General features: G+C 45.4%; 2 protein-coding genes across 2 annotated transcripts in view; both read right to left on the bottom strand.

Annotated features, from left to right (window-relative positions):
• Positions 1-6,974: 6,974 nt before the first annotated feature.
• On the bottom strand, positions 6,975-11,883 carry RNASEK (ribonuclease K). The gene is made up of 3 exons (XM_030187741.1): positions 11,739-11,883; positions 8,918-8,997; positions 6,975-8,041 (listed from the first exon to the last, which is right to left on the bottom strand). The coding sequence occupies exons 1-3, from the start codon at positions 11,814-11,816 to the stop codon at positions 7,897-7,899; spliced, it is 303 nt and encodes a 100-aa protein (XP_030043601.1). The 5' UTR covers positions 11,817-11,883; the 3' UTR covers positions 6,975-7,896.
• Positions 11,884-23,562: 11,679 nt separating this feature from the next.
• ALOX12 (arachidonate 12-lipoxygenase, 12S type) overlaps positions 23,563-25,851 on the bottom strand; it is a 40,432-nt gene continuing 38,143 nt past the window's right edge. Inside the window, 1 exon segment of the mRNA XM_030188046.1 lies at positions 23,563-23,865. Within this exon segment, the coding sequence (XP_030043906.1) occupies positions 23,692-23,865 (174 nt within the window). The 3' untranslated portion in view covers positions 23,563-23,691.

The raw sequence follows: 25,851 nt of genomic DNA, 5'->3' as shown, positions 1-25,851 counted from the left end.
GATGACGCTATGAAATAGGCTTTCACTCTGCGGCATCAGGGTGCCAAAAAAAATGGAGGTGATCACTTATAGAATTCCTTAGGATCCAGTAGCAAAGGGGCTCAATGTAAACTTTCATGTATTCAGGTTCTCTCATATCTTGCTCCCTTTTCTCTCTGGTGTCTTCCTCCATTTTCATTTCTCTTTCAGCTCTGTCTCTTCCTTTATTATTTCTTTCCTTCACTTTCTCTCTTGTATATCCATTTCTGCCCATTTATCTTGATGCCCTCCGTTTTTCCCGGTCTCCTTCCCATTCCTCCTCTCTCATGAGTCTTCCACCTGGGAAGGGTAGATAGTGGGGTTCCACAGAGGTTTGTGCTGGGACCGCTGCTTTTTAACATATTTATAGATGAACTAGAAATGGGAATAACTAGTGAGGTAATTAAATTTGCCGATGACACAAAGTTACTTGTGACCTGGCTTGGCCACTGTTTGAAAAACAGGATACTGGGCTAGATGGATCATTGGTCTGACCCAGTAGGGCTACTCTTATGTTCGTAGGAGTTCCAGAATGTTGATACTCTTTGACATTCTGCATGGAATCTTGCTATTTATTATGATTCCGGAATCTTGTTACTCTTTGGGGTTCTGGAATCTTGCTGCTCTTGAGATTCTGCCGGGTATTTGTGACCTGGATCGGCCACTGTTGGAAACAGGATACTGGGCTAGATGGACCATTGGTCTGACCCAGTAGGGCTACTCTTATGTTCGTAGGAGTTCCAGAATGTTGATACTCTTTGACATTCTGCATGGAATCTTGCTATTTATTATGATTCCGGAATCTTGTTACTCTTTGGGGTTCTGGAATCTTGCTGCTCTTGAGATTCTGCCGGGTATTTGTGACCTGGATCGGCCACTGTTGGAAACAGGATACTGGGCTAGATGGACCATTGGTCTGACCCAGTAGGGCTACTCTTATGTTCGTAGGAGTTCCAGAATGTTGATACTCTTTGACATTCTGCATGGAATCTTGCTATTTATTATGATTCCGGAATCTTGTTACTCTTTGGGGTTCTGGAATCTTGCTGCTCTTGAGATTCTGCCGGGTATTTGTGACCTGGATCGGCCATTGTTGGAAACAGGATACTGGGCTAGATGGACCATTGGTCTGACCCAGTAGGGCTACTCTTATGTTCGTAGGAGTTCCAGAATGTTGATACTCTTTGACATTCTGCATGGAATCTTGCTATTTATTATGATTCCGGAATCTTGTTACTCTTTGGGGTTCTGGAATCTTGCTGCTCTTGAGATTCTGCCGGGTATTTGTGACCTGGATCGGCCACTGTTGGAAACAGGATACTGGGCTAGATGGACCATTGGTCTGACCCAGTAGGGCTACTCTTATGTTCGTAGGAGTTCCAGAATGTTGATACTCTTTGACATTCTGCATGGAATCTTGCTATTTATTATGATTCCGGAATCTTGTTACTCTTTGGGGTTCTGGAATCTTGCTGCTCTTGAGATTCTGCTGGGTACTTGTGACCTGGATCGGCCACTGTTGGAAACAGGATACTGGGCTAGATGGCCCATTGGTCTGACCCAGTAGGGCTACTCTTATGTTCGTAGGAGTTCCAGAATGTTGATACTCTTTGACATTCTGCATGGAATCGTGCTATTTATTATGATTCCGGAATTTTGTTACTCTTTGGGGTTCTGAAATCTTGCTGCTCTTGAGATTCTGCCGGGTATTTGTGACCTGGATCGGCCACTGTTGGAAACAGGATACTGGGCTAGATGGACCATTGGTCTGACCCAGTATGGCTACTCTTGTGTTACGTTCTTATTCAAAGTTGTTAAATCACAAGAGGAATGTGAAAAATTGCAAGAGGACCTTACAAGACTGGCCATCCAAATGGAAGATGACGTTTAATGTGAGCAAGTGCACAGTGATGCATATAGGAAAGAGGAACCCAAACTATAGCTACACGATGCAAAATTCCACATTAGGAGTCACCGCCGAGGAAAAAAACCTAGGTGTCATCATTGATGATACGTTGAAACCCTCTGCTCAGTGTGCAGCAGTGGATAGGAAAGCAAATAGAATATTAGGAATTATTAGAAAAGGAATGGAAAACAAAAAATGAAAATATTATAATTCCTTTTTATTACTCCATGGTGTGACCACACTTCGATTACTGTGTGCAACTCTGGTCACCACATATCAAACTTTTTTTTAAATTTTATTTATAACACTAAAATAACTTGCCAGAAATACAGACAAAATAATACAAGAATTATTTCAATCAGGTAATTCTATACTCTTCCTTACACCACAAAATAGGGAGAGTGAAACAAGACAAGGAGATCAATTAAACAACAGTAAACAAAGAAAATGTGGTATTAACCTGATTATCCCCAGTTATTATTTATCTGAATCATTATTCCACATTGATTGTCTGGTTGGCTTCTTCAAACCCAAAACGGTGTATAGTCAATTTATTTCGTTGGAAACATACTTATTGTCCAATATTAGTGGAAATAATACAAATGATTTCATTTTTTCTCTTTTAAAACCAGAAATTATTTAACAACACAAACACTTGAGTCTCTAATCCAATTCCCACCGCATATCAAACTGATTTAGCGGAATAAGAAAAGGTACAGAGAAGGTCAACAAAAATGATAAAGGGGATGGGACAGCTTCCCTGTGAAGAAAAGCTAAAGAGGCTAGGTCTCTTCAGCTTGGAGAAGAGACAGCTGAGGGAAGATAAGATTGAGGTCTATAAAATACTGAATGGAATGGAACGGGTAGACATAAATTGCTTATTTACTGTTTCCAAAAATACAAGGACTAAGGGGCACCCAATGAAGCTAAGTAGTAAATTTAAAACAAATCGGAGAAAATATTTCTTCACTCAACTCTGGAATTTGTAGCCAGATAGCTTAGCAGGGTTTTAAAAAGGTTTGGATAATTTCCTAAAAGTCCATAAGCCATTATCAAGATGGACTTGGGAAAATCCACTGTTTATTTCTAGGTTACGCAGCATAAAAATTGTTTTACTCTTTTGGGATTTTGCCAGATACTTGTGACCTGGATTGTCACTGTTGGAAACAGGATACGGGGCTCGATGGACTTTCCATCTGTCCATGTATGGCAACACTTATTGTCACGAAACGCCTACCACTCACTTGGAGTTAACCCCGCAGCCACCTAGAGAGTCTGTCCCCAGCACTGCTCAGGCCCACCTGCACCTGGGCACGGGCTCTATACTAGCCAACCATCCACCCCATGCACTAGGTTCCACTTGCCTCTGGGCGAGTCTTCCACCCCACAAGTTATTCCTGGGTGATTTCTAGGACACTGGGACCACACCCCCAGGGGTCCTACAGTTCCCAGAAAGCACTCAAAGTCCCAAAACACAAACTACCAGGATTCTTAGTCAGTCCAGGACAGCACAGCTAATATACTACTGGTTTATTGTCATAGAACTTGAACAGTGAACAGAAAAAGGTGAAATCAGCAAACAATAACAGGTAACTGAATACGGATCACTTATATGGATCAATTATAAAACTATCTAATGAGTTTACTACCTGAGAAGTACCTAGGGAGTTCAGGAAATATAGCTGCTTAGAGATTATAAAATATAACTGCTCATAGGACCTCAGTAAATGGATCTTTCTCTCTCCGCTCCCTGGCTGAGACGGGGGAAAATCCAGTACCTCCTAGCTAGATTTGAACTCCAGGGCCAATCAATGCCCTGAGAACCAACTTTGAAAGTATCCTGGCTAAATGGTACTGCAAATTGCCTTTCCATACGTTTAAACTGCAAAAACTTTAAAACCTAAAACAAGTGCCATCTGCTGGCCAATTAGGAGAAATGCATGTCATCAGTAAAAATAATACAGTTCACAGGCTTAGGAACCCACTGTTTCATCACACTTATGTTCTTATTGTCTTGATTTCTCCAATGGGTATGCTTCTTCCTTTACACACAATCTCTCTCCCCTCCCCCCCAGACCAGCATCCCCAACTCTCTCTTCCCTCTAACCCCCTCCTCCGTTGCCTAAAATCACCACCTACCTTTCCTTTCCTCTCCTCTTTCCACTCCAATATCTCCATCTCTTTCTTCTATCCCCTTCCAGTCCAGGATCTCCACCCCTCTCGCTTTTCTCCTTCCAGTCTAACATCTCTACCTCTCTCTTATTTACTCCCCCTTTCAAATCAGCATCTCCCCTCTTATCACCCACTTTCTTGGGTCTGTCCCCTCCTCTGAAACGTTCTTTCGTATCATTGATCAGTGTCAGCATTAAAAAGAAAAGCAATGCACCACAGAACCTTTGCTCAAGCACGCTGCCAGTCTCTACCAGGTCCTTCTCCCTTTGATGCAGGGCCGGTATTAGGGGGTGCTGGCGTGGGAAAGGTGCAATTATGGATGGACAGAAGAATGTGATTTAGCAACTTAAGGGAAAAATATATTGTGAGAACAGAGAACTGAATGCTCTCACAAGAGATAAGTGCTGAAGTAATGTGAAGCCTTGCTTAACGCAAAAGGTATATAAACAATTGAATCAGAGCATTACGTTGGAGAGGCAGAGGCAGACCACATGTTTGTGACCCTTGCTCTCCACATGAGAAACTAGCATTTGTAATTGTAACTTTCTCTTGGTAAGAAATTAAAGAATTGTTTTTCTCATAAAACGTGGCCTTCCTAATCTTTTATCTCTCTAAATTGTGGGTGGTTGGCGAGTACTAATTTGGGGAGGTGATAGAAAGACTAGATATATAAAAACAGTGGCAAACCAGGGGCATGGTTGTGGATGGGCCTCTGTCGGCCTTTCTGAGCTCAGGCCCACCTAGTCCGAACGCCAATCAGGTGCTTTTCAGGCATGTGCAGGAAGCACTTGTGTGAGCCCACTGCAGCTACTATTAACCTAGTGCTCTAGCCTCCAACAAGAAGCACTTGTGTTATGTCCATGTCATGTTTTAGTGATGTTGTGTTTCTGTGGTCGGGCGTTTATGTTGGTTCTGTGGGGTAGGCTTTTCTAGAAAGGTGAGTTTTTAAGTTTTTTGCGGAACTTTAGGTGGTTGCTCGTGGTTTTCAGGTCTTTTGGTAGTGCGTTCCATAGTTGTGTGCTTATGTAGGAAAATCTGGACACATATAAAACCTTGAATTGCTAAATAGAGGCGGTGAATGCTGATACAGGGAAGTTGGGTTTGGAATTAACCCTTCGTCCCTTGATTAGGCCATCTACGATCACGTTGGATTCAATTTGGACAGCTCTGGACTCTATGGACCATGTATGTGCCGTCCTGTCCCCTACCATTATGAAAACATATGGCAGAAATTCAAAACTGAGAACGTGTCTCAACAAGCAGCTCAGATAAAGTGATTTATCTGGTCAAGTACAAGTAAAAACAGTTCAAATATCTATGGCTCGAGATAAGTTGATGTTTCAGTGTAAAATGGAGAACTTTGATAACTACACAAGACGATGGAAGCTCAGGTTATTGAATTTTCCTCAAGTATTGACTAGTACAGTGTTTCCCAAGTCCGGTCTTGGGGCACCCCGTGCCAGTCGTTTTCAGGATACCCACAATGAATATGCATGAAAGCCATTTGCACATAATGGAGACAGTATATGCAAATCAAGTTCATAAATATTCATTGTGGATATCCTGAAAACCTGACTGGCAAGGGGCACTCCAGAACCGAACTTGGGAAACACTGGACTAGTACTCCTAAGGCACGAATATGCATGAGATAAAATTTGCATACCATGGAGGTAGGGCATGCAGATTTGTTTCATGCATATTCATTGTGGGTATCCTGAAAACCTGACTGGCTAGGTGTGTCCTGAGGGATTGTTATACCAGTTCTTAAAGGAGTGCTTTACCTCCAATTCATAACATTTTTTATATTCTTAATCCACAAAGGGCTCAAGCCTCCACCTCAAAGTTCTCCAGTGGATGTCTCATCTGGTAGTTTAAACTTAACAGATATTTTAGTGAGTTCAGTGGAAGAGGCTTCAGGGTGGTCGACTCTAGGTGCTTGTCTTTCTTCAGGGCAAAAAAAGCCTTGCTATGTTTTCTTTTTTCATTCTACAGGCTGTAATTTTCTGGGTGGTAAAATATCATTCTTCCCTGATGTTTCCGAGTGGACACAAAGCAGGCCATGCTAGCACAGAAACCATACTTAGCTCTGCACAGAGCCTCCGACACTAGATCAGTGACTACGCACAAATAAGACACCTCAGTTGGGTAGCAGCAGAGGGTCTGACAGATCTACTCCAACCTGTCAGCTTCAGATTCATCCACTTCTCCCTGACCCACCCGGAAATAAGAGTTAGAGACCTATACAATTCAAGCTCCTCTTGTTGACCTATAAATGCATTCACTCTGCAGCCCCTCACTACCTCTCCACCCTCATCTCTCCCTACACTCCTTCCCTAGGCAAATCTCTCCTAATTGCACCCTTCTCCTCCATCGCTAACTCCAGACTACACTCCTTCTATCTCGCCGCACCTTATGCCTGGAATAGGCTTCCTGAGCCATTACGTCTAGCTCCATCCCTGGCTGCCTTCAAATCCGGGCTAAAGACCTACCTGTTTGATGCTGCTTTCGACTCCTGACTCGTAACTTTTATCTTATCCTTATGTGTCCTTCTGGCTGTCCTTCCCTTATCCTTTTTGGTCCTGTCTGTTTGTCCTGATTTAGATTGTAAGCTCTTTTGAGCAGGGACTGTCTTCTTCATGTTCAATTGTAAAGCGATGCGTACGACTGGTAGCGCTTTAGAAGTGATTTATAGTAGTAGTAGAGACCTAAAATCATGTGTCTTTAAAAAGATAAACCCAGCCAAGCCTGGCCTCAACTGTATTACCACCCCAGACCACATTTTCTGGTCATTAACAGATCTCTAGGAAAACATTTCTCACAAAGAGCCCCCCACAATGCCTTCAATGAACTGCAGAAGTAATAAAAATGTCAAACCAACTTCGATCAGAATTTTATTAGATTAATTTAATACATATGTGACTGGTTTGAGAGAGCTCAGCTCCCTCTATTGCATCAACACAGAATGAGCCAAACATTCAGCGACCACACTACCTGTTCGTTAACAGGTTACAGTACCACCGTGGTGTTCATTTTAAAGCCACAGAGAACTGATGTATTTGCAGAGAGGTAAAAACAGAGCACGAGAAAACAAAATTTACATCTGAAAAAGGAGCATGTGATTACTTGCGTAATTAACAGGTTAGTAAATGTTCATGTTTAATACGTGGGGTTCCCCTCACATCACAGCAAAATGACAGAAGAGAGAAAAAAAAAAAAAAAGAGAGACTGCCAGACTGGAAGATTAATTCCTAGACAGTGAGGGCTTGAAAATTTCAACGGATGCCCAATTTTGCACTGCACCAGCTTCAAACTTCAGGAATTTGCTCTGAGTCTAGGATACATCCGTGTGGCCTGGCATGGCACTGCCTCCTCTGCACAGAAACACAGAAAACCGAGAAGAGGGCTCCCTTCTTCCCCCACATCACCAAAAGCAGAAACCTTCTCAGAGCTGGAGAGGTTGAAAACTAGTTAACAGTATTAAACAGCTAATACCAAAATGACAACCGTGGGGGGGGGGGGGGGGGGGGGGGGGGGCAGGCAGAAAGGACTAATGAACAGAAAGCACAGACAGACTATCCTCCACACCAGTCATTTAAAAACACACCTGGCACTCAGGCCTGCAGATGTGGGCCTTACTACGTGTCGGTTCTTATAACATCAATGGAAGGAAAATGTCAATGCACAGCCTGGCAAACTGAGAAAAAACAAAATAGGAAGATGGAACAGAAAGACAACTTTTCTAATAAATAAAAAGTGATCCATGGCTCCTGCAGCAGATCTGGGGTCCCAAAGCAGGGGTACTAACGGACCATGTACTCCTTCCGCTTGTTCAGCCGCACCTGGCAGAAGGAGAAGCCGCCAAGCACCACATAGATTCCAGCAGCGATGAAACAGTTATAGCTGACCTGCTCGTACAGGCGGTAAATCTTCTCTGGTGGATGATCGCTGGTGGAAGGAAAAAAGGCAAGACAGAAAAGCTTGTGTTAACACCTGAGGAAGTAATACCTATTCAACAATACAAGTCAGTGTCTATCTACGAGGCCCAGAGCTGGACTGACAAGGGGTGCCATAAGTGAGATACACTGGCAGAGATGTGTGCAAAAAGGCGGGGGAGGGGAAGGGTCTCTGCTCTAATATCAAGGGGTGCATGAGCAAAGCTACTGAAAACCTTTTGGTCATTTTATATATTTTGTGTGTGTACAATGTGCAGTATATCAAGCAACTTATATTAAACTAGTAAAAAAGGCCCGTTTCTGTGAGCAATGAAACGGGCGCTAGCAAGGTTTACCTGCGCCAGCATCGGGAGGGCGCAGGACGGCAACGTGGGGAGGGTGCAGGCGGGTAGATTTTTTTTGGCAGGCGGCAGCTTCGGGGTCCCGGCGGATCAGGTGTTCGGACGGCACTCCTCTCCCTGCGTAGCTCGGTGTTTGTCGCTGTGAGTCGGGGGGGGGGAGGGTGGAGGCCCTGAGTAGGCCGTTGTTTCTCGCAGTGTGTCGGGGGGGGGGGGGGGGGTAGCGTCGGAGGACGGTGGAACTGGCGACTGGCTGAGTGTCATAGCCCCGCCCTCCACGTCATCACGTTGTGACACGAGGGCGGGGCATACACTCATGGGATCTTGCAACTACAAATCTGCATTTAGAATGTTGGGGTTGTGAATTATGTGTGGATGGGGCGTGGCTGAGGGCGGGTCTATGAGTGAGAGTGAGTGGTGCTGACAGCCTAGAAGACTACAGGGCTTCAGTGTTTCCCTGTCATACAGTGAGGTTCAGAACGTTGGAGGTGAGAATTATTTATACAGATGCCATGAACAGACCAACTCACTCTTCAAAATCAGCCGGTGTAAGTGGCACATCTTCAATCAGAACAGCCGAGTGAACGTTAAAGAAAATACCAAGGAGAACCTAGAAGAGAGAAAGAAACTTCAGCCAGGAAGCAAGTTATTTATTTATGAAATTTAACAAATTAAATCCAAGCAATGCTAGGAAGCAAGTTACGTCTGGTAATATTTACAACAGCTGTACAAAATAGTATATTTTACTATTCGGCTGAATAAAAATAATGAAAAATGTTCAGTCGAACACCAATACCTAATATGAATAATGGGAACTGAGTTTTAACATAACAAATAATATTTTTATTTTATTACATTTGTACCGCGCGCTTTCCCACTCATGGCAGGCTCAATGTGGCTTACATGGGGCAATGGAGGGTTAAGTGACTTGCCCAGAGTCCCACTAGCAACATTCCATGTAGAAGTCGGCCCTTGCAGATCACCAATGTGGCCGCGCAGGCTTCTGCTTCTGTGAGTCTGACGTCCTGCACGTACGTGCAGGACGTCAGACTCACAGAAACAGAAGCCTGCGCAGCCTTCTACATGGAATGTTGCTAGTGGAATAGCAACATTCCATGTAGAATCTCCAATAGAAGCAACATTCCATGTAGAATCTCCAATATTCCATGTAGAATGTCCAATAGTATCTATTTTATTTTTGTACCCTGCGCTTTCCCACTCATGGCAGGCTCAATGCGGTAGGCAATGGAGGGTTAAGTGACTTGCCCAGAGTCACAAGGGAGCTGCCTGTGCCTGCAGTGGGAATCGAACCCAGTTCCCCAGGTCCAAAGTCCACCACTCTAACCGCTAGGCCACTCCTCCACTCCAACGTGAAGCAACGTGAAATCAGAGATCAAGTGTTTATTTCAGTAGGACTTAGCACAGTAGAGCCCTAGATTATTCATATTCAAATTTAAATCACTATTAGGCCAAATACGAATAATGTATTCAGGGCACTATTTGGGGGCCAAATTTAATATTTACATCCTCCTACAATTCTTGATTCTTTTGATGAAGCCTTCCTAAAGGAGCTACCAGTGATCCACAAATCTAGGATGCTTTGACAATGTTTTTCCTGCACGATTATCAGGTGAATGCTCTCCGTCTCAGACTGACCTTCCCCAGGCCGGAACTGGGAAGTCTAAAGTAGTTCAAAAGCAGCAGTAGCAGCCCTGTATGCTCCAGAGTCTGTTTAACCTGTAAACAGAGCAGGTCGCCCTATCTCAGTTCATTCTCGACACAACCAGCCCCACCTGACTTATCCTACTCTGTGTTAACTGAGAGACAAAGGGGGACAGCAGCCTAATGGAATGCCAAAAACAGCCCACAGGGTCCTTCCTCAAAGGACTCCTGCCAGACAATAGTTCCACCAGGGATAGCCAGCTTACATCTTGTTTGACTGAAATGTCACTTTGTGAAGTTTGAGAGAGTATGATGACATGATTAAGATTTCTTTCCACTGCCTCTGTAGACAGCAGAGTCACCATTTCCCTACAGCAACGAAAGGAGAAGTCCACAATCCACTATGAACAAGGTGACTCTGCTAAGAGGAAATTAATGCAACATGGAAAGAGAAATACGGGGGGCTCAGAGATCTCCAAATGGTAGCAGTCAGGCACTGGGGATCAAACCCAGCCCTGGGAATGAGCCCCCTTTTTGGTCGGAGGGACCAAACACGCCAGCCTCACCTCCCAATCCACTGCTATACCCAAGTATTATCAATCAGTTAAAAGGTCAGTGAAACAAGAAAAGGAGTGTGGGTATCACCAAAGCAAAATCACATGCCCAGCACCCCACAACCCCAGGGGAGAAACAGCCACAGATACTGGGACACAGGCAATGGGAAGAATAGGCCAAGAGGATCCCCCCATCCCAGGAGTGGTAGAGTAAGTAAATATCAAGACAAAAGCAATGGGCTGAGGGTGAGCAGTGGAGCTCTCATGTATTTATTTATTTATTATTACATTTGTATCCCCCATTTTCCCACTGATTGCAGGCTCAAAGTGGCTTACATAATACTGTAGTAAAGCTACAATGCGAGAAATACAATTTTGCAAATTGAGAGTAAGATTGGAATAACAGTTTAAAAAGCAATATGTATTGAGAATAAGTTAGAATTAACGTAAGTACATAAGTAATGCCACACTGGGAAAAGACCAAGAGGCATATTTTCAAAGCACTTAGCCTCCCAAAGTTCTACAGAAACCTATGGAACTGGAAGGCTAAGTGCTTTGAAAATATGCCTCCAAGGGTCCATTGAGCCCAGCATCCTGTCCCCGACAGCGGCCAATCCAAGCGAGCTTCCCAAACGTACAAACACTCTATACATGTTATTCCCGGAATTGTAGATTTTTCCCCCATTTTAGTAGCGGTTTATGGACTTGTCCTTTAGGAAACCGTCTAACCCCTTTTTAAACCCTGTCAAGCTAACTGCCTTCACCATGTTCCCCGGCAACGAATTCCAGAGCCGGCAACGAATTCCAGCAATAGATTAAAAGATAATAACTTGTAACATTCAATCAGGGCCAGCTTCTGGGGAGCATCAAGAAGTAGCAACAGATCTTGACAGCCACATAAATTCGTAGGGAAGGACATAACACATTGAGCCTGCAAACAGGTGGGAACATGTGGGATACAAGTGCAATAAATAAATACAGGGGTGGTGCTGGGGCTGATCATGACTGCTGGAGGGGGGGGGGGCAAGGGGGGCCTATGGATTGATGGGGGGGGAGGGAGTAAGGGCTGAAGGTTTGTCCAATATCCCTGCACTTGCTCTGCATTAACCCCTTCCCTCCCAGCCTGTCCCCTCACCAGCATGATCACTCCCCAGATGCTGAGGACGATCCCGCAGGCCGCCAGCTTCGGACCGCAGCACAACAACGACGACATGACAGCGACTCCCGTCTCTCTCGCTGCTGCTGCTGCTGCTGCTTCCCTTCCTCTGAGCGCGCGCGCGTACGTACCTACGTACGTACCGCCCTAATAGAATGAGCGCGCGCACGAGTAACCACACCTCCGACGCGTCGCGCCCAGTCAAGGGATTCACAGTACCCTCGCTGATGACGTCAGAACGTGTCAGGTACGTACCGCCCTCCTAGGGAGGGAGTAGGCGCGCACGTCACGTCACGTCCCTCCTCGCGGCGTGGAACCTCCCTCGCTTACCACCACTTACCGAGGAGGGGAACCACCTCCTTCTTGGCCACTTAAGGAAGCCCCGACTCCTGCTTTAGACGTTGTCTGTGTCTCCTCTTTGATCATTATCAATGGAGAAGACACAGACAACATATAAAAAGGATGTCCCGGTCCCTTTCCAGCTATATGGCAACTCTGAAAAGAACACCCTCCCCCCTGGTGTTCATCAGATGGTACATTCCGCAAAGACGCCGAGCCCGGCGCGTGACCTATCGTCACGTCGAAGTCAGGTGACGCCACCACCCCTCTTCTTACGCCCCCTACTGAGCGAGGAGGAGGAGGGGCTGTTGAACTCAGGGTATCTTCACGTTGGCGCTGCGCCCTCTTCCGGTCACAGAGAGGAATACAGCCTCCTGTCAACTTTTCTTATACTACATGGCGCTAAATCCTACTTGTAGTAGATACACTATTAACAGTAGAGAGGTGGGTGGGGGTAGCCGTGTTAGTCCACTTTTAAAGGTAATCAATAGAAATCAAACAAAATAAAACATGGAAAAGAAAATAAGATGATACCTTTTTTATTGGACATAATAACTTAATACATTTCTTGATTAGCTTTCGAAGGTTGCCCTTCTGTGTCAGATCGGGTTCTACATGGAACGTTGCTACTCTTTGAGATTCTGATGTGGAATCTTGTCACTCTTTAGCAATCCGGAATCTTGCTATTCTTTGGGGTTCTACATGTAGAGAGGTGTGGTAGCCGTGTTAGTCCACTCTTAAGGTTATCAATAGAAATCAAACAAAATAAAACATGGAAAAGAAAATAAGATGATACCTTTTTTATTGGACATAACTTAATACATTTCTTGATTAGCTTTCGAAGGTTGCCCTTCTTCCTCAGATCGGAAATAAGCAAATCTGCTAGCTGACAGTGTATATAAGTGAAAACATTCAAGCATTACTATGACAGTAAAATAGATACCATTGGAGATTCTACATGGAATGTTGCTACTATTGGAGATTCTACATGGAATGTTGCTATTCCACTAGCAACATTCCATGTAGAAGGCTGCGCAGGCTTCTGTTTCTGTGAGTCTGACGTCAGACTCACAGAAGCAGAAGCCTGCGCGGCCACATTGGTGATCTGCAAGGGCCGACTTCTACATGGAATGTTGCTAGTGGAATAGCAACATTCCATGTAGAATCTATAGAAATCAAACAAAATAAAACATGGAAAAGAAAATAAGATGATACCTTTTTTATTGGACATAACTTAATACATTTCTTGATTAGCTTTTGAAGGTTGCCCTTCTTCGTCAGATCGGAAATAAGCAAATATGCTAGCTGACAGTGTATATAAGTGAAACAGCTAGCACATTTGCTTATTTCCGATCTGAGGAAGAAGGGCAACCTTCGAAAGCTAATCAAGAAATGTATTAAGTTATGTCCAATAAAAAATGTATCATCTTATTTTCTTTTCCATGTTTTATTTTGTTTGATTTCTATAGATTCTACATGGAATGTTGCTACTCTTGGAGATTCTACATGAAATGTTGCTACAATGGGAGATTCTACATGGAATGTTGCTACTATTGGAGATTCTACATGGAATGTTGCTATTCCACTAGCAACATTTCATGTAGAAGGCTGCGCAGGCTTCTGTTTCTGTGAGTCTGACGTCAGACTCACAGAAGCAGAAGCCTGCGCGGCCACATTGGTGATCTGCAAGGGCCGACTTCTACATGGAATGTTACTAGTGGAATAGCAACATTCCATGTAGAATCAATAGAAATCAAACAAAATAAAACATGGAAAAGAAAATAAGATGATACCTTTTTTTATTGGACATAACTTAATACATTTCTTGATTAGCTTTCGAAGGTTGCCTTTCTTTGTCAGATTGGAAATAAGCAAATGGTGGTAGTGGATAGGGTTACCATGGGTCCGGATTTACCCGGACATGTCCTTTTTTTGAGGACATGTCTGGGCAACCGGGCGGGTTTTGCCAGTCTGCCCGTTGGTCCAGATTTCTGGACCAACGGGCAGATTGCTAGCCTCCCCTCCCCTTATTACTGCCCTAGTAGTCTAGTGACCTCTTCCGCCTTCGGGGCACGAAAGAGCCCCCTCTTTCCTACCCAGAGCACTGCCCTGCATGCATCCTTCCTGTTGCTGAGCTCGGCGCCGATTCAAAATGGCCGCCGAGAGTTTAAGTGACCTCGCAAGACTTCAACTCTCGGCGGCCATTTTGAATCTACTACTACTACTACTACTTGACATTTCTAAAGCGCTACTAGGGTTACGCAGCGCTGTACAATTTAACATAGAAGGACAGTCCCTGCTCAAAGGAGCTTACAATCTAAAGGACAAATGTACAGTCAGTCAAATAGGGGCAGTCTAGATTTCGAATCGGCGCCAAGATCACCAACAGCAAGGATGCATGCAGGGCAGTGCTCCGGGCAGGAAAGAGGGGGCTCTTTCCTGCCCCAAAGAGGTCACTAGACCACCAGGGCAGTAGTAAGGTAAGGGGAGGGGGGTGACGGGGAGAGGGGGGTGACGGGGAGGGGGGTGATGGGGTGTGTGACAGGGGGGAGGGGAAAATGTGACAGGGGGCAGACCGAGGGTGTGATGGGGTAGAGTGAGGGCGTGAAAGAGGTGGGGTGGGTGTGGTGGGGCGGGGCATGTGTCCTTTTGGGGGGACAAAATATGGTAACCCTAAGGGTGGGTTAGGTGAGAGGGAGACAGGAGAGCAATACAATTTACAAGGCAATACAATTTTATGCTTTGTAATGGGCTAGAAAACCCAGATCTTTGTTAAGTCCCCAATAAAAAAAAAAAAAAGTAACATCTTATTTTCTTTTCCATGTTTTATTTTGTTTGATTTCTATTGATTACTATTAACAGTAAAAGTCCCGGTGATGACCCTGATTCCAAGAGCTACTTCTTCCCAATCTCCACCCCTTTTTTTCAAAGTGCTTAAATATGGGTAATGTTTGCATGCAGTTTTGCTAAAGATAGCAAGGTTACTAACAGTTCAACAGCTAGGACCGGCTAAAGAGGAAGAGGGTTTGATATCCGGCTTAGGCATCTCAGAGGAGGACGCTGTGGTGCTGACAGTGGATGATGCGTCTACTGTGGGATACTGTAGTTTCAGAAAATTTTCACTAATCATATGCGAACCTAATGTCAGATGTATTAAATCAGTGCAAGAAAATAATCACCTTGCAATATGTTTTATTGTGCTTTATTTCTATGAGAGAGAAACACCAAATTTGCCCCAGCTGAAAGATCAAGCCCAAATTTAGAAACCAAAGTACCTGCATATAATGTTGCAGTGGCGTAGCTACAGGTGGGTCATTTGCACCCAGGCCCACCCAAAATTGTGGGTCTCTTGATGTGTGGCTGGTGGGAATCCTCAAACCCCACCAGCTAAAGATTTCCTCCTTGTTAGGCAGCCAGTGCTCTGCCACACACCAGCCCCTCTGCAGGTGCGCAGTTTTCACCAGGCGGAAGCACTGAGCATGTACGGAGACCTGGTAGCGGCGTCTTGCTTCTGCTGTTTGGAAGAGCACTGGCTGCCCTGGGAGGTGGAAATCTTCAGCTGGTGAAGTTTGGGAATCTGCACCAGCTCGGGTATTTAATATTTTGTGTTTGAGGGTAGGGGGAGAGCAGAGTTGAGGGGGGCCAGAAGGGGCTGAATTCCGTGCCCATCCATTTTCGGCTCAGGCCCACCCAAGATTGGCTGTCTGGCTACGCGCCTGATAATGTGTCAATGTGTCTAGCAGTGGCGTTGCGAGGGCAGCTGACACCCGGGGCAGGTTGCCGCTGCGCACCCCCCCCCACCCCGGGTGCAGCGCGGCGCACCCTCCCCCCTCCGGAGCGCAACCCCCCCCCCCCCCGAGAACATACCTGGAAGGCAGTGAGGGGCGGGCGGGAGAGCCAATCCGCCGAGTGCACGCCGCTGGGGGGTGTCGGCGCCTCGCTGGTTCCCTGCTCACTCTGCCCCGGAACAGGAAGTAACCTGTTCCGGGGCAGAGAAAGCAAGGTACCAGCAAGGCGCCGACACCCCCCAGCGGCGTGCACCCGGGGCGGACTGCCCCACCGCCCCCCCTTCCTACGCCACTGGTGTCTAGTATTGCTACAGATATGATTAGTAGTAGTAACTACAAAACAATCGTAAAGTTATATTATTGTTGCCAAACCCTTTCATATTACCTGTCAATTCAAGACCAGACCTTACTAGTATCAAATTATCAGTGATTTTATATGCATCAGTTTTCAAAGCTGACCACCTACATCACTAATTTATTATCTTTGTCCTGTGGCCCAGGGTAAAGAAGGCATTGCATGGAAAGTAAAACTGAAACCATGCTCAACAAAAGTTATGATCATCACTCAAGACCATGGGTGACTTTTATACAGCGGGTGCTACCCTTAGCGGCGCTCTAAATGCGAAGAAGCCCATGGGAATAGAATGGGCTCATTTGCATTTAATGCACCACTAATCGATAGCACAGCTTTGTAAACGGAGCCCTGAGACCTAGGCAGGGCCGCTGAGAGACTGGGCTGGGCCCGGAGCCCCGCTGCCGCTGCTTCCCCCCTCCACCGGGCCGGGCCCCCTGCATTGAAATCACAGCACCTCTCACCTCCGTGTGAAAGCGCTGCAGGCAGCAGCAAATCGCCTCCCTTCGGGCCATCTTCTCTCCCTGTGTTCCGCCCTCGCGGAAGTTACGTCAGACGAAGGCAGGACACAGGGAGGGAAGGAGGCCCGAAGGAAGACGATCAGCGCTTTCACACGGAGGTGAGAGGCGCTGTGATTTCAATGCAGGGGGCCCGGTCCAGTGGCAGATGGTCGATGACGGAGGATGGTTGGGACTGCGGCGTCAGCCCCCCCCCCCCCTTGGAGGCCCGGGCCTGAGGAATTTAGTCCCCCCTGCCCCCCTCTCTGGCCCTAGGTCAGGAAAAGGTGAAATCAGTGTCCAAGTCCTACAGCGGAGACAGCCACGCTAAAGATGTCTGGTTTCAAGTTTATTATGGATTTGCTAACCCCCTCATTGTGAAGGAACATCTAGGCCACACCAAACCACAAAAGGAAACAACTGGCATGGCAGAAGACCTGATGCAACACATTTAGATGCCTTGTGTTACAGCCTTGTGCCCGGTTTTCTGCCACAAGCATAAATAAAACATTTTGATCCCCATTGCAAGTACCTAAATGGTATGCAAATAAGTTGTACGCATACAAATGTGCCTAGCATGGGACAGCACGCCAAAAACATGCACACACGGGTCCCTGTGCACACAAAAAAATTGCACTTAGGGTTGGAATGCATTTCTGCGCAGAAATATTGTAGCTGTGCACAGGGTTTTAATGTGCATAAATTATGAGCATCTGCTGGTATACGATTTTCCACATATCAATGTTCTGTGCAGAATAATACAGCGCTTTACTGTTTGTTCCAGAGGTGGGAAAATGTGGGATACAAATGCAAATTGTGAAGGCGGTTAGCTTAGCAGAGTTTAAAAAGGGGTTGGACTGTTTCCTAAAGGAAAAGTCCATAAACCGCTACTAAACGGACTTGGAAAACTCCAAAATTCCAGGAATAACATGTATAGAATGTTTGTACGTTTGGGAAGCTTGCCAGGTGCCCTTGGCCTGGATTGGCCGCTGTCGTGGACAGGATGCTGGGCTCGATGGACCCTTGGTCTTTTCCCAGTATGGCATTACTTATGTACTTATGTACAAATAAAATAAAATAAATAAATATCACCTATTTGCTTCCATAAAGACAAGCAAGGCGGTGATTTTACAATCATAAAATCAGTCATAAAAATACAACGATTTTTAAAAAACCACCAATTCTCATTAAAGAGAAAAAAAATGGACATCTTCCCTTTTATCGCCAGCCACAGAAGAATGAGGCAACCTTTTACTCCTCGGACCTGGCATTAAAAAGACTTTCCACATGTCCGTAATTCTGGATTTTCACAGCTAATACCTTGGAATTAAAAGGAGCTGAGCGCTGATGTCACTCTTGACCGTAGCTACTTCTTGATGCTCCCCAGAAGCTGGCCCTGATTGAATGTTACAAGTTATTATCTTTTTATCTATTGCTGGAATTCGTTGCCAGAGAATGTAGTAAAGGCAGTTAGCTTAGCGGAGTTTAAAAAAGGTTTGGATGACTTCCTAAAGGAAAAGTCCGTAGACCGTTATTAAATGGACTTGGGGAAAATCCACTATTTCTGGGATAAGCAGTATAAAATGTTTTGTACATTTTGGGGATCTTGCCGGGTATTTGTGACCTGGATTGGCCACTGTTGGAAACAGGATGCTGGGCTTGATGGAGCTTTGGTCTGTCCCAGTATGGCAATACTTTTGTACTTGGGATTCTGAATGGAATGTTACTACTCTTTGGAGTTCTACATGGAATCTTGTTACTCTTTAGGATTCCAGAATCTTGCTATTGTTTGCAGTTCTACATGGAATGTTGCTACTCTTTGGGATCTTGCCAGGTATTTGTGACCTGGATTGGCCACTGTTGGAAGCAGGATGCTGGGCTCGATGGACCTTTGGTCTTTCCCAGTATGGCAATACTTATGCACTTATATTTTGCCTGTTTGTGCACGGTAACCTGTGTCTTACCTATTTTTTAAAAATATTTTTGGGTGGGTGTTCCCATATTAGTTAGCTGGCGTGTTAGGATTACCGCACATTAACTGGATAACTCAGGGTTACCACAGAGGCACTTAGCACTTTGAGGTGGTAAATTCTTCCACTTAATATTTTTTGCAGGTGGTGCGCGCTAATGGGAACATTCGTGCGCAACTTTAAAATAAAAAGCCCTACTTTATGCCTTATAAAACCTTAGGTTTAGTGCATGAGAAAGTGCCATGTTGGAACATGCTAAGCCCAAATTTCAACGTACCTTAGTAAAAGGGCCCCTAAGATTGTACCTGAAGCAATGGAGGAATAACTGACTTGACCAAGATCCCAAGGGGCCGCAGTGGGATTTAAACCCTCACTTCCCTGTTTCTCAGCCCACTGCACTAACCATTAGGCTACTTATTTATTTAAAAATATTTCTAATCCATTCTGTGTCCAGGCGGAATACAAAGTCACATACAATATTAAACAAATATTAAAACAAAACAATCATATAAAAAAAACAATTGTTTTATCATTTTAAAAATCAATACAGTGTACACTTTGTTAAACTATATAGTGGTACCTTACTACCTGTCACGAAACACTTAGCCACTCGCCTGGGGCTAACCCTGCAGCCACTTAGGGGATCTATCCCTAGTTCAGCTCAGGTCCGCCTACACCTGGGCATGTGCACCCTCCTCCCACTGACTGGGTCCCAACCACCCCTGGGCGAGTCTCTTGCTCTCAAGGTATCCCCCGGTGATTTCTAGGACCCTGGGGCCACACTCCCAGTGATCCCACAGTTCCTAGAAAGCACCCACAAACTCAAAAACACAAACCACAAACCACCAGGATTCTTAGTCAGTCCAGACAAGCAAAGACAAAAAACTAAAGAAGGTTTATTGTCATAAAAGTATTGAACAGTGAACTGCAAAACAGATGGAAAAATAACAGGCAAATAACAGGTAACTGAATAAGGATCAATTATAAAACTATCTAAACATTTTAGATAGTACCTGGGAAGTACAGGAAATATAGCTGCTCACAGGTTACAGAATATAACTCCTCACAGGTTACAGAATATAACTCCTCACAGGGTCTCAGTAAAGAGTTCTTTCTCTACTTCCAACCCAAGACTGGAGAAAAATCCAGTATTTCCAGACTAAATTTGAGCTCCTGGGCCAATCAGAGCCCAGAACAGCATTTTTTTTAAAGTAGCTGGCCACATCACTGCAGGTTGCTTTCTCTTTGTGTTAAACTAAAGAGGGAACAGTCATTTCTCTGTAACAGCTTTAAACATAAAACATGCATCACCTGCTGGCCAAACTAGACAAATACACTTCATAAAATATTCTTATCATTCATATGCCGGAAAATTCACCATTTCGCCACACTACCACCCTAAGGGCCCCATTTACTAAGCCGTGCTAAAGACGCGTTAGCATTTTTAACTCGTGCTAAAAAATGCTAGCGCACCTTAGTAAACAGGGTCCTAAGTGTTCCTAAACAGAAAAGGCTTTGCTAGACAAGGCTGCTTTCAAATATTTTCTAAAGATAAAGAAATTGTCAGTCATTTTGAGTTCCCTTCATAAATACTCAAATATTGGTAAGTGACCTCCTAAATGGCAACTGAAGCAGTTTAGAATTTTCTGAATGTAGACAGTGAGCAGGAACATATGATTTCAATGATCAAGTAAAATATAAAGGGGCATCGTGGTTCTTGCAGCTTCCGGGTGTTGCCTCGTCCAAGTTTGCTTGGCCTGGATGTTTCAGCCGTCTTGCTGTGGCTTTCTTCAGGGGAAGCTGCGTGCAGGTTTCAGTGTAAGGGTTCTCAATCTGAATTGGTTGATGTCTATCCAATCACATTTAAACTCTTGAAAGCAGGAAAAGCCACAGCAAAATGGCCGAAATGTCGGTCATGCAAACTCGGATGAAGCAGCACTCGGACAGCTGCAAGAACCATTAGGATACTCCCCAACTCTACGGGTGTGTCTGTTTATTCATCCAGTCACGTTTTCTCAGCAAAAATGCTACGCTACATTTTTTGAAAAAAAAAAAGATCAAACAAAAGAATTGATTGAGAATGAATTCCCATGAAAGATACCTCAGAGAAGTAGCTTGCAGATGGCACTTCAGAATCAGAGCGTGGGACACCTTTATGTTTGGAGGTCCATGGCCTTGCCCCCACATCTCTAGTAACCGACATTGTGTTAGACAAGACATTGGTGGGGGCCATAGTCCATGTGACCCACCCCTTTCCCTGGCTGTGATTTAAGTACCATAGCGTGGAGACAGCTGTTCAGTGGAAATGAAGCGTACTTCTTTGCAGCGATTGGCTAACGTGCCTGTCGATGGGTCGGTTAAACATGGCTGATGCTGCAATGCTCCATTTAATGGAAACTGTTCCTTGGGGTCTGACTTTTTCTCTGCTAATTCTGAGTTGTGCCACTGTTAATGAGAAGGATGAGGGTCCTCAAGCAGGGTAATAATATTAGGTCTTTTTGCAGGCAAGACCTGTTGATTCCCTCAGGGCAGGATTAATCCTTTTGTGGCCGCAAGACAGATTGAGCTCCTTCCGTTAATGTAAATACATCTTAAAACTCCCACAAATCCAGACCTGCCAACACTCCCACATTCAGCGGGAGATTCCCACTTTCAAGGGTCATCTCCGGCACTTCTGCTGGGGAACCAAAAGCCCCTGCTCAGTGGCCTCCCCCCTTCACCAGCAGGAGATGCATTAATAGGACACCATGTCCTGCTGCTACAAGACCAGTCTGGTAACAGGAGCTGCAAGATCTCACAGCTCTTATGTAAAACTGGTCCCATGGCCATAGGAGCCAACTTTTCAAAATTATTGGGGGTGCTAATCCCAATGGAAATAACCCCTCCCTGGACACATACAAGGAATTTTCTCAATATTGGGGGTGCTCAAGCACCCACAGCACCCACTGAGTCGGCTCCTATGCCCATGGCAGCAGGAGATAATGTTTCATTAAGGCATCTCCTGCTACCGGAGGGGGGTTGGGGGGGGGGGGGGAGAAGGATACCTACGCTTTTGAGAGTAGTAGATCTCCTTTGCCCTTGTGCCTCAAACCCTCCTCAAAGACAAGGTTGCAGCAGCAGTGGTCCGGGAGAGCGACTTGATGGTATCAGTTGTCCTCATGATGAGGTTGGCGACCTCCTTCGTCTTGTTACCAAAAGATTACCACCCCGGCAGGAGACGTGCACACCAGAGTCTCCTGAACTGCTAGTTCTAGGTCAGAGGCATGTAGCCGGAGGGGGGTGGAGAGGGGGCAGCTTGTTGATGCCAAGGCCACAGAATAAAGGTGTGCCAGGGGGTGGAGCCAGGAGGTAGAGTGGGTGGGGCTAGAGGTGTGTCCTTTAATCTCCCTCTCAAAAACTGGGCTCCCTTGGCAGCTCTGCAAATCATGATTATAAAGGAAAACTGGCAGAGGAGGAAGCAGTAGGTAAGAAGTGCTGCTCATCAGCTCCCCCTGCTGTCTAGAAGACAATGCAGGCAGCAGTGACTATGCCCCTCCCCCCCCCCCCCAAAAAAAGTCTTCTTTCTGCCAACTAAGTTACCAGGGCAAAATCTGCCTTGAGGACCACTTAATTTAGCACATCAGACCGGGCTACTCCTAACGTTTGGGCCCTAGGCGTGTGCCTAGTTTACCTAAGCCCCTATGCCTTCATCCTGCCCTGGTTACCATCATTTTTATCCAGCTATTCAAAGCCCATCTGATTCTTACCGAAAACCTCAAGTTCAGCGGAGCATTCAGCTCCTCCCGCCACCCCCCCCCCCCCCCCCCGGAAAAAAAAATCTTATTAAAAGGAACTTACACAATAAATTATTTCTGAGCCTATTAGAAGTGAAAGAGGAACAGATTTTGCGAAAAAGAAATGAAAAGGAAGCTTTGAGGTTATCAACCCCCCAATTACATGATACCAGTCACACAACTGAGAACTATCTCTGCAGGCAACTAAGGAAGAAGTCTTAAAAAGAAAAGAGATAGTTTATCACCAGTATCATAAACATAGGATCATTTCAATAAATACTCAAGAGGTTCAGGTAAGATCTACAGAGGGGGAAGAGAGTTGTTAAAAATCAGAGACTCTCTCATATCTTCAGTAGATTAAAAAAAAGATTGCAAAGCTGTTAAAATTTCTTACATTCTTCTTTGGACAGTTCTGTAAAGGCACTAAGCGGCTAGCCAACTTCCCTGAAACTCTAAGAATAGGGTTACCATATTTTGTCCTCTGAAAAAGAGGACACATGTCATGCCCCTGCCCCGCCCACACCACCTGCTCCACCCACACCACTCCCCTGCCCCACCCACACCATGACCCTTTCGGATCCGCACCCCGCCCTTTCTCGCTCTCACCCCGCCCCCTGTCATATATTCCCCCTCCCCCCAGGTCACATATTCCCCTTCCCTGCCCCCCGTCACCTCCCCTCCCCCTTATCACATATTCCCCTCCCCTCCCCTTACTTACTATCTACTGCCCTGGTGGTCTAGTGACCTCTTCGTGCAGGAAAGAGCCCCCTCTTTCCTGCCCGTAGTGCAGCCTTGCCCTGCATCCTTCTCGGCTCGGGATTCAAAATGGCCGCAGAGAGTTGAAGTCTCGCGAGGCCGCTTCAACTCTCGGCGGCCATTTTGAATCCCGAGCCGAGACTGAGATGGATGCAGGGCAAGGGCAGGCAGCGCTCCGGGCAGAAAAGAGGGGGCTCTTTCCTGCCCCAAAGAGGTCACTAGACCACCACGGCAGATAGTAAGTAAGGGGAGGGGAGACCCATGGCGCCGCTCACCTGCCCGCCCGTTTGTCCAGAAATCCGGACAAACGGGCGGGCGGGCAAAACCCGCCGGATGCCCCGGACATGTCCTCAAAAAGAGGACATGTCCGGGGAAATCCGGACATATGGTAACCCTATCTAAGAAGGTCCACAGGGCAGATCTCAGCTGTAAAACCCATACTGCCGGGATAGAGGTCTCAGATGGTGATGCTGTTCTCGATATTTCCAGGTTTCAGGTATTCATATTTCAGATCCAGTGCCAAATTTCTCTCCTCGATTTCATGCTCAATGGCATCGAGTTCCCTCTGGAATTTTCGGATCTGTCGGTCAGCTTTTTCTTCAGCAAAATATTCGTTCTCACCCAATGGTACCTTGCACACAGGGAGTAAAGAGCAGTGTTGGGTAAAATCATTTTGACCAAGATTCCAAATCAAAATCACTAAGTACAAAATGACTTTGAAATCAAAATCAGTCAACAAATGATTTCAGATCAAAAATCAGCAGAGGTATTCTGTTGAATGGGATTACAGACTAATCCAGTGGTTCCCAAACCTGGTCCCGGAGGCAGGGTTACCATATTTTGTCCCCCAAAAAGGAGGACAGATGCCCCGCCCCCACCACACCCCCCTCCATGCCCCCTTTCACACCCTCGCTCCGCCCCTGTCACATTTTCCCCTTCCCCCTGTCACATACCCCGTCACCCCCCCTCCCCGTCACCCCCCTCCCCTTATCTTACTACTGCCCTGGTGGTAAAGTGACCTCTTTGAGGCAGGAAAGAGCCCCCTCTTTTCTGCCCGGAGCGCTGCCCTGCATGCATCTTTCCTGTTGCTGATCCTCAGTGACGATTCAAAATGGCCGCCGAGAGTTGAAGTCTCACGAGGTCACTTCAACTCTCGGCGGCCATTTTGAATCGGCACCAAGGATCAGCAACAGGAAGGATACATGCAGGGTAGCGCTCCGGGCGGGAAAGAGGGGGCTCTTTCCTACCCCAAAAGCGGAAGAGGTCACTAGACCACCAGGGCACTAGTAAGTAAGGGGAGGGGAGGCAAGGAACCAGCCCGTTTGTCCGGATTTCTGGACAAACTGGCAGATTGGCAAAAGCCGCCCGGATATGTCCTCAAAAAGAAGGCATGTCCGGGTAAATCCGGACATATGGTAACCCTACCCGGAAGCAGCCTAGCCATTAGGTTTTCAGGATATCCACAATGACTATTCATGAGAGAGACTTGCATGCAGTGGAGGCAGTACATGCAAATCTCTCTCACGAATATTCATTGTGGATATCCTGAAAACCTGACTGGCTGGGGTGCCTCCAGGACCAGGTTTGGGAATCACTAGACTAATCTGTCAATATTCATAAGTGTGGACGTGTGAATTACAAGTCCATTTATGGCAAGAATTAATATACAAATAGTGTTTACGAACTTAGGCTCGTTTAAAACCTTGCCAGTGTTATCAACCATCACAGTAATAAAATCTATGAATCCTACAATTAAATCAACATCCATCAGTAACTGGGGGTTTTTTTTTTATTAACAGAAAAAGATATAAAAATCACATGAATACGTGACTTCAAATCTAAAATCAAGATCAGGGTAAAAAGTGATTTCAAAATAAAAATAAAAAAATCATCATTTCAATTTACTTGATTTGAACCCTCTATTTTCAATGCCATTCTTGTGTTTTTCTCATTTACCACAATGTCTGGTTTTCTAATCAGTTTGGTTTGATTTGATATATTTACTTGATATACTACTTTATACAATAAAGTTTTCAAGCAGTTTTACAATAATAAATCAGTAACAGTTTTTCAATAAACAAACTAAAAAAAAATACAAATTAAAAAAAAAAACCCTGCCCCATCACCCTGCAAATGGTTTCCTCCCCCCCACTCCCAAAATCTTTTCCTACAGCTGCCCCACCACTCCACAAAATGTTCTTACTTTCAACAACCCCCCACTCCCTACAAACTGCCCCCTACCCCTACAACTATACCCCCACAAACTGTCCCAAGAACCCAAGCTACTGACTACAGACACAACACATGCAGACTGCATACATACAGAGGAGTTGGAAAGAATTTTATGAATCTTGCTTTGCATGCTTTCCCCACTTACCTTCAGGAATCCACATAACAGGTTTTTAATGCTCCTTGTTTTTCCATTAATTTCTGGGGTTTATTTCCTAGTAGTAGTAGTAGTAAGTGGGTCCATGAACACATTCACCATGCTTTATTGCTACACCAGGGATGGAATTTTCTACTGAAAAAATTTGTATTATCACTACCACCATCTTTAGCCTAGTGCATAAGCTACAGGTGAGCCTTGCTAAGATTTAGTATAGACAGTGGCGTAGCG

The sequence above is a fragment of the Microcaecilia unicolor genome, chromosome 14 (genome assembly GCF_901765095.1).
Source record: "Microcaecilia unicolor chromosome 14, aMicUni1.1, whole genome shotgun sequence".
In the NCBI taxonomy this organism is placed as follows: domain Eukaryota; kingdom Metazoa; phylum Chordata; class Amphibia; order Gymnophiona; family Siphonopidae; genus Microcaecilia; species Microcaecilia unicolor.
Note: the sequence above shows the minus strand (reverse complement) of the source record. Positions and strands in the feature narration are given on the sequence as shown.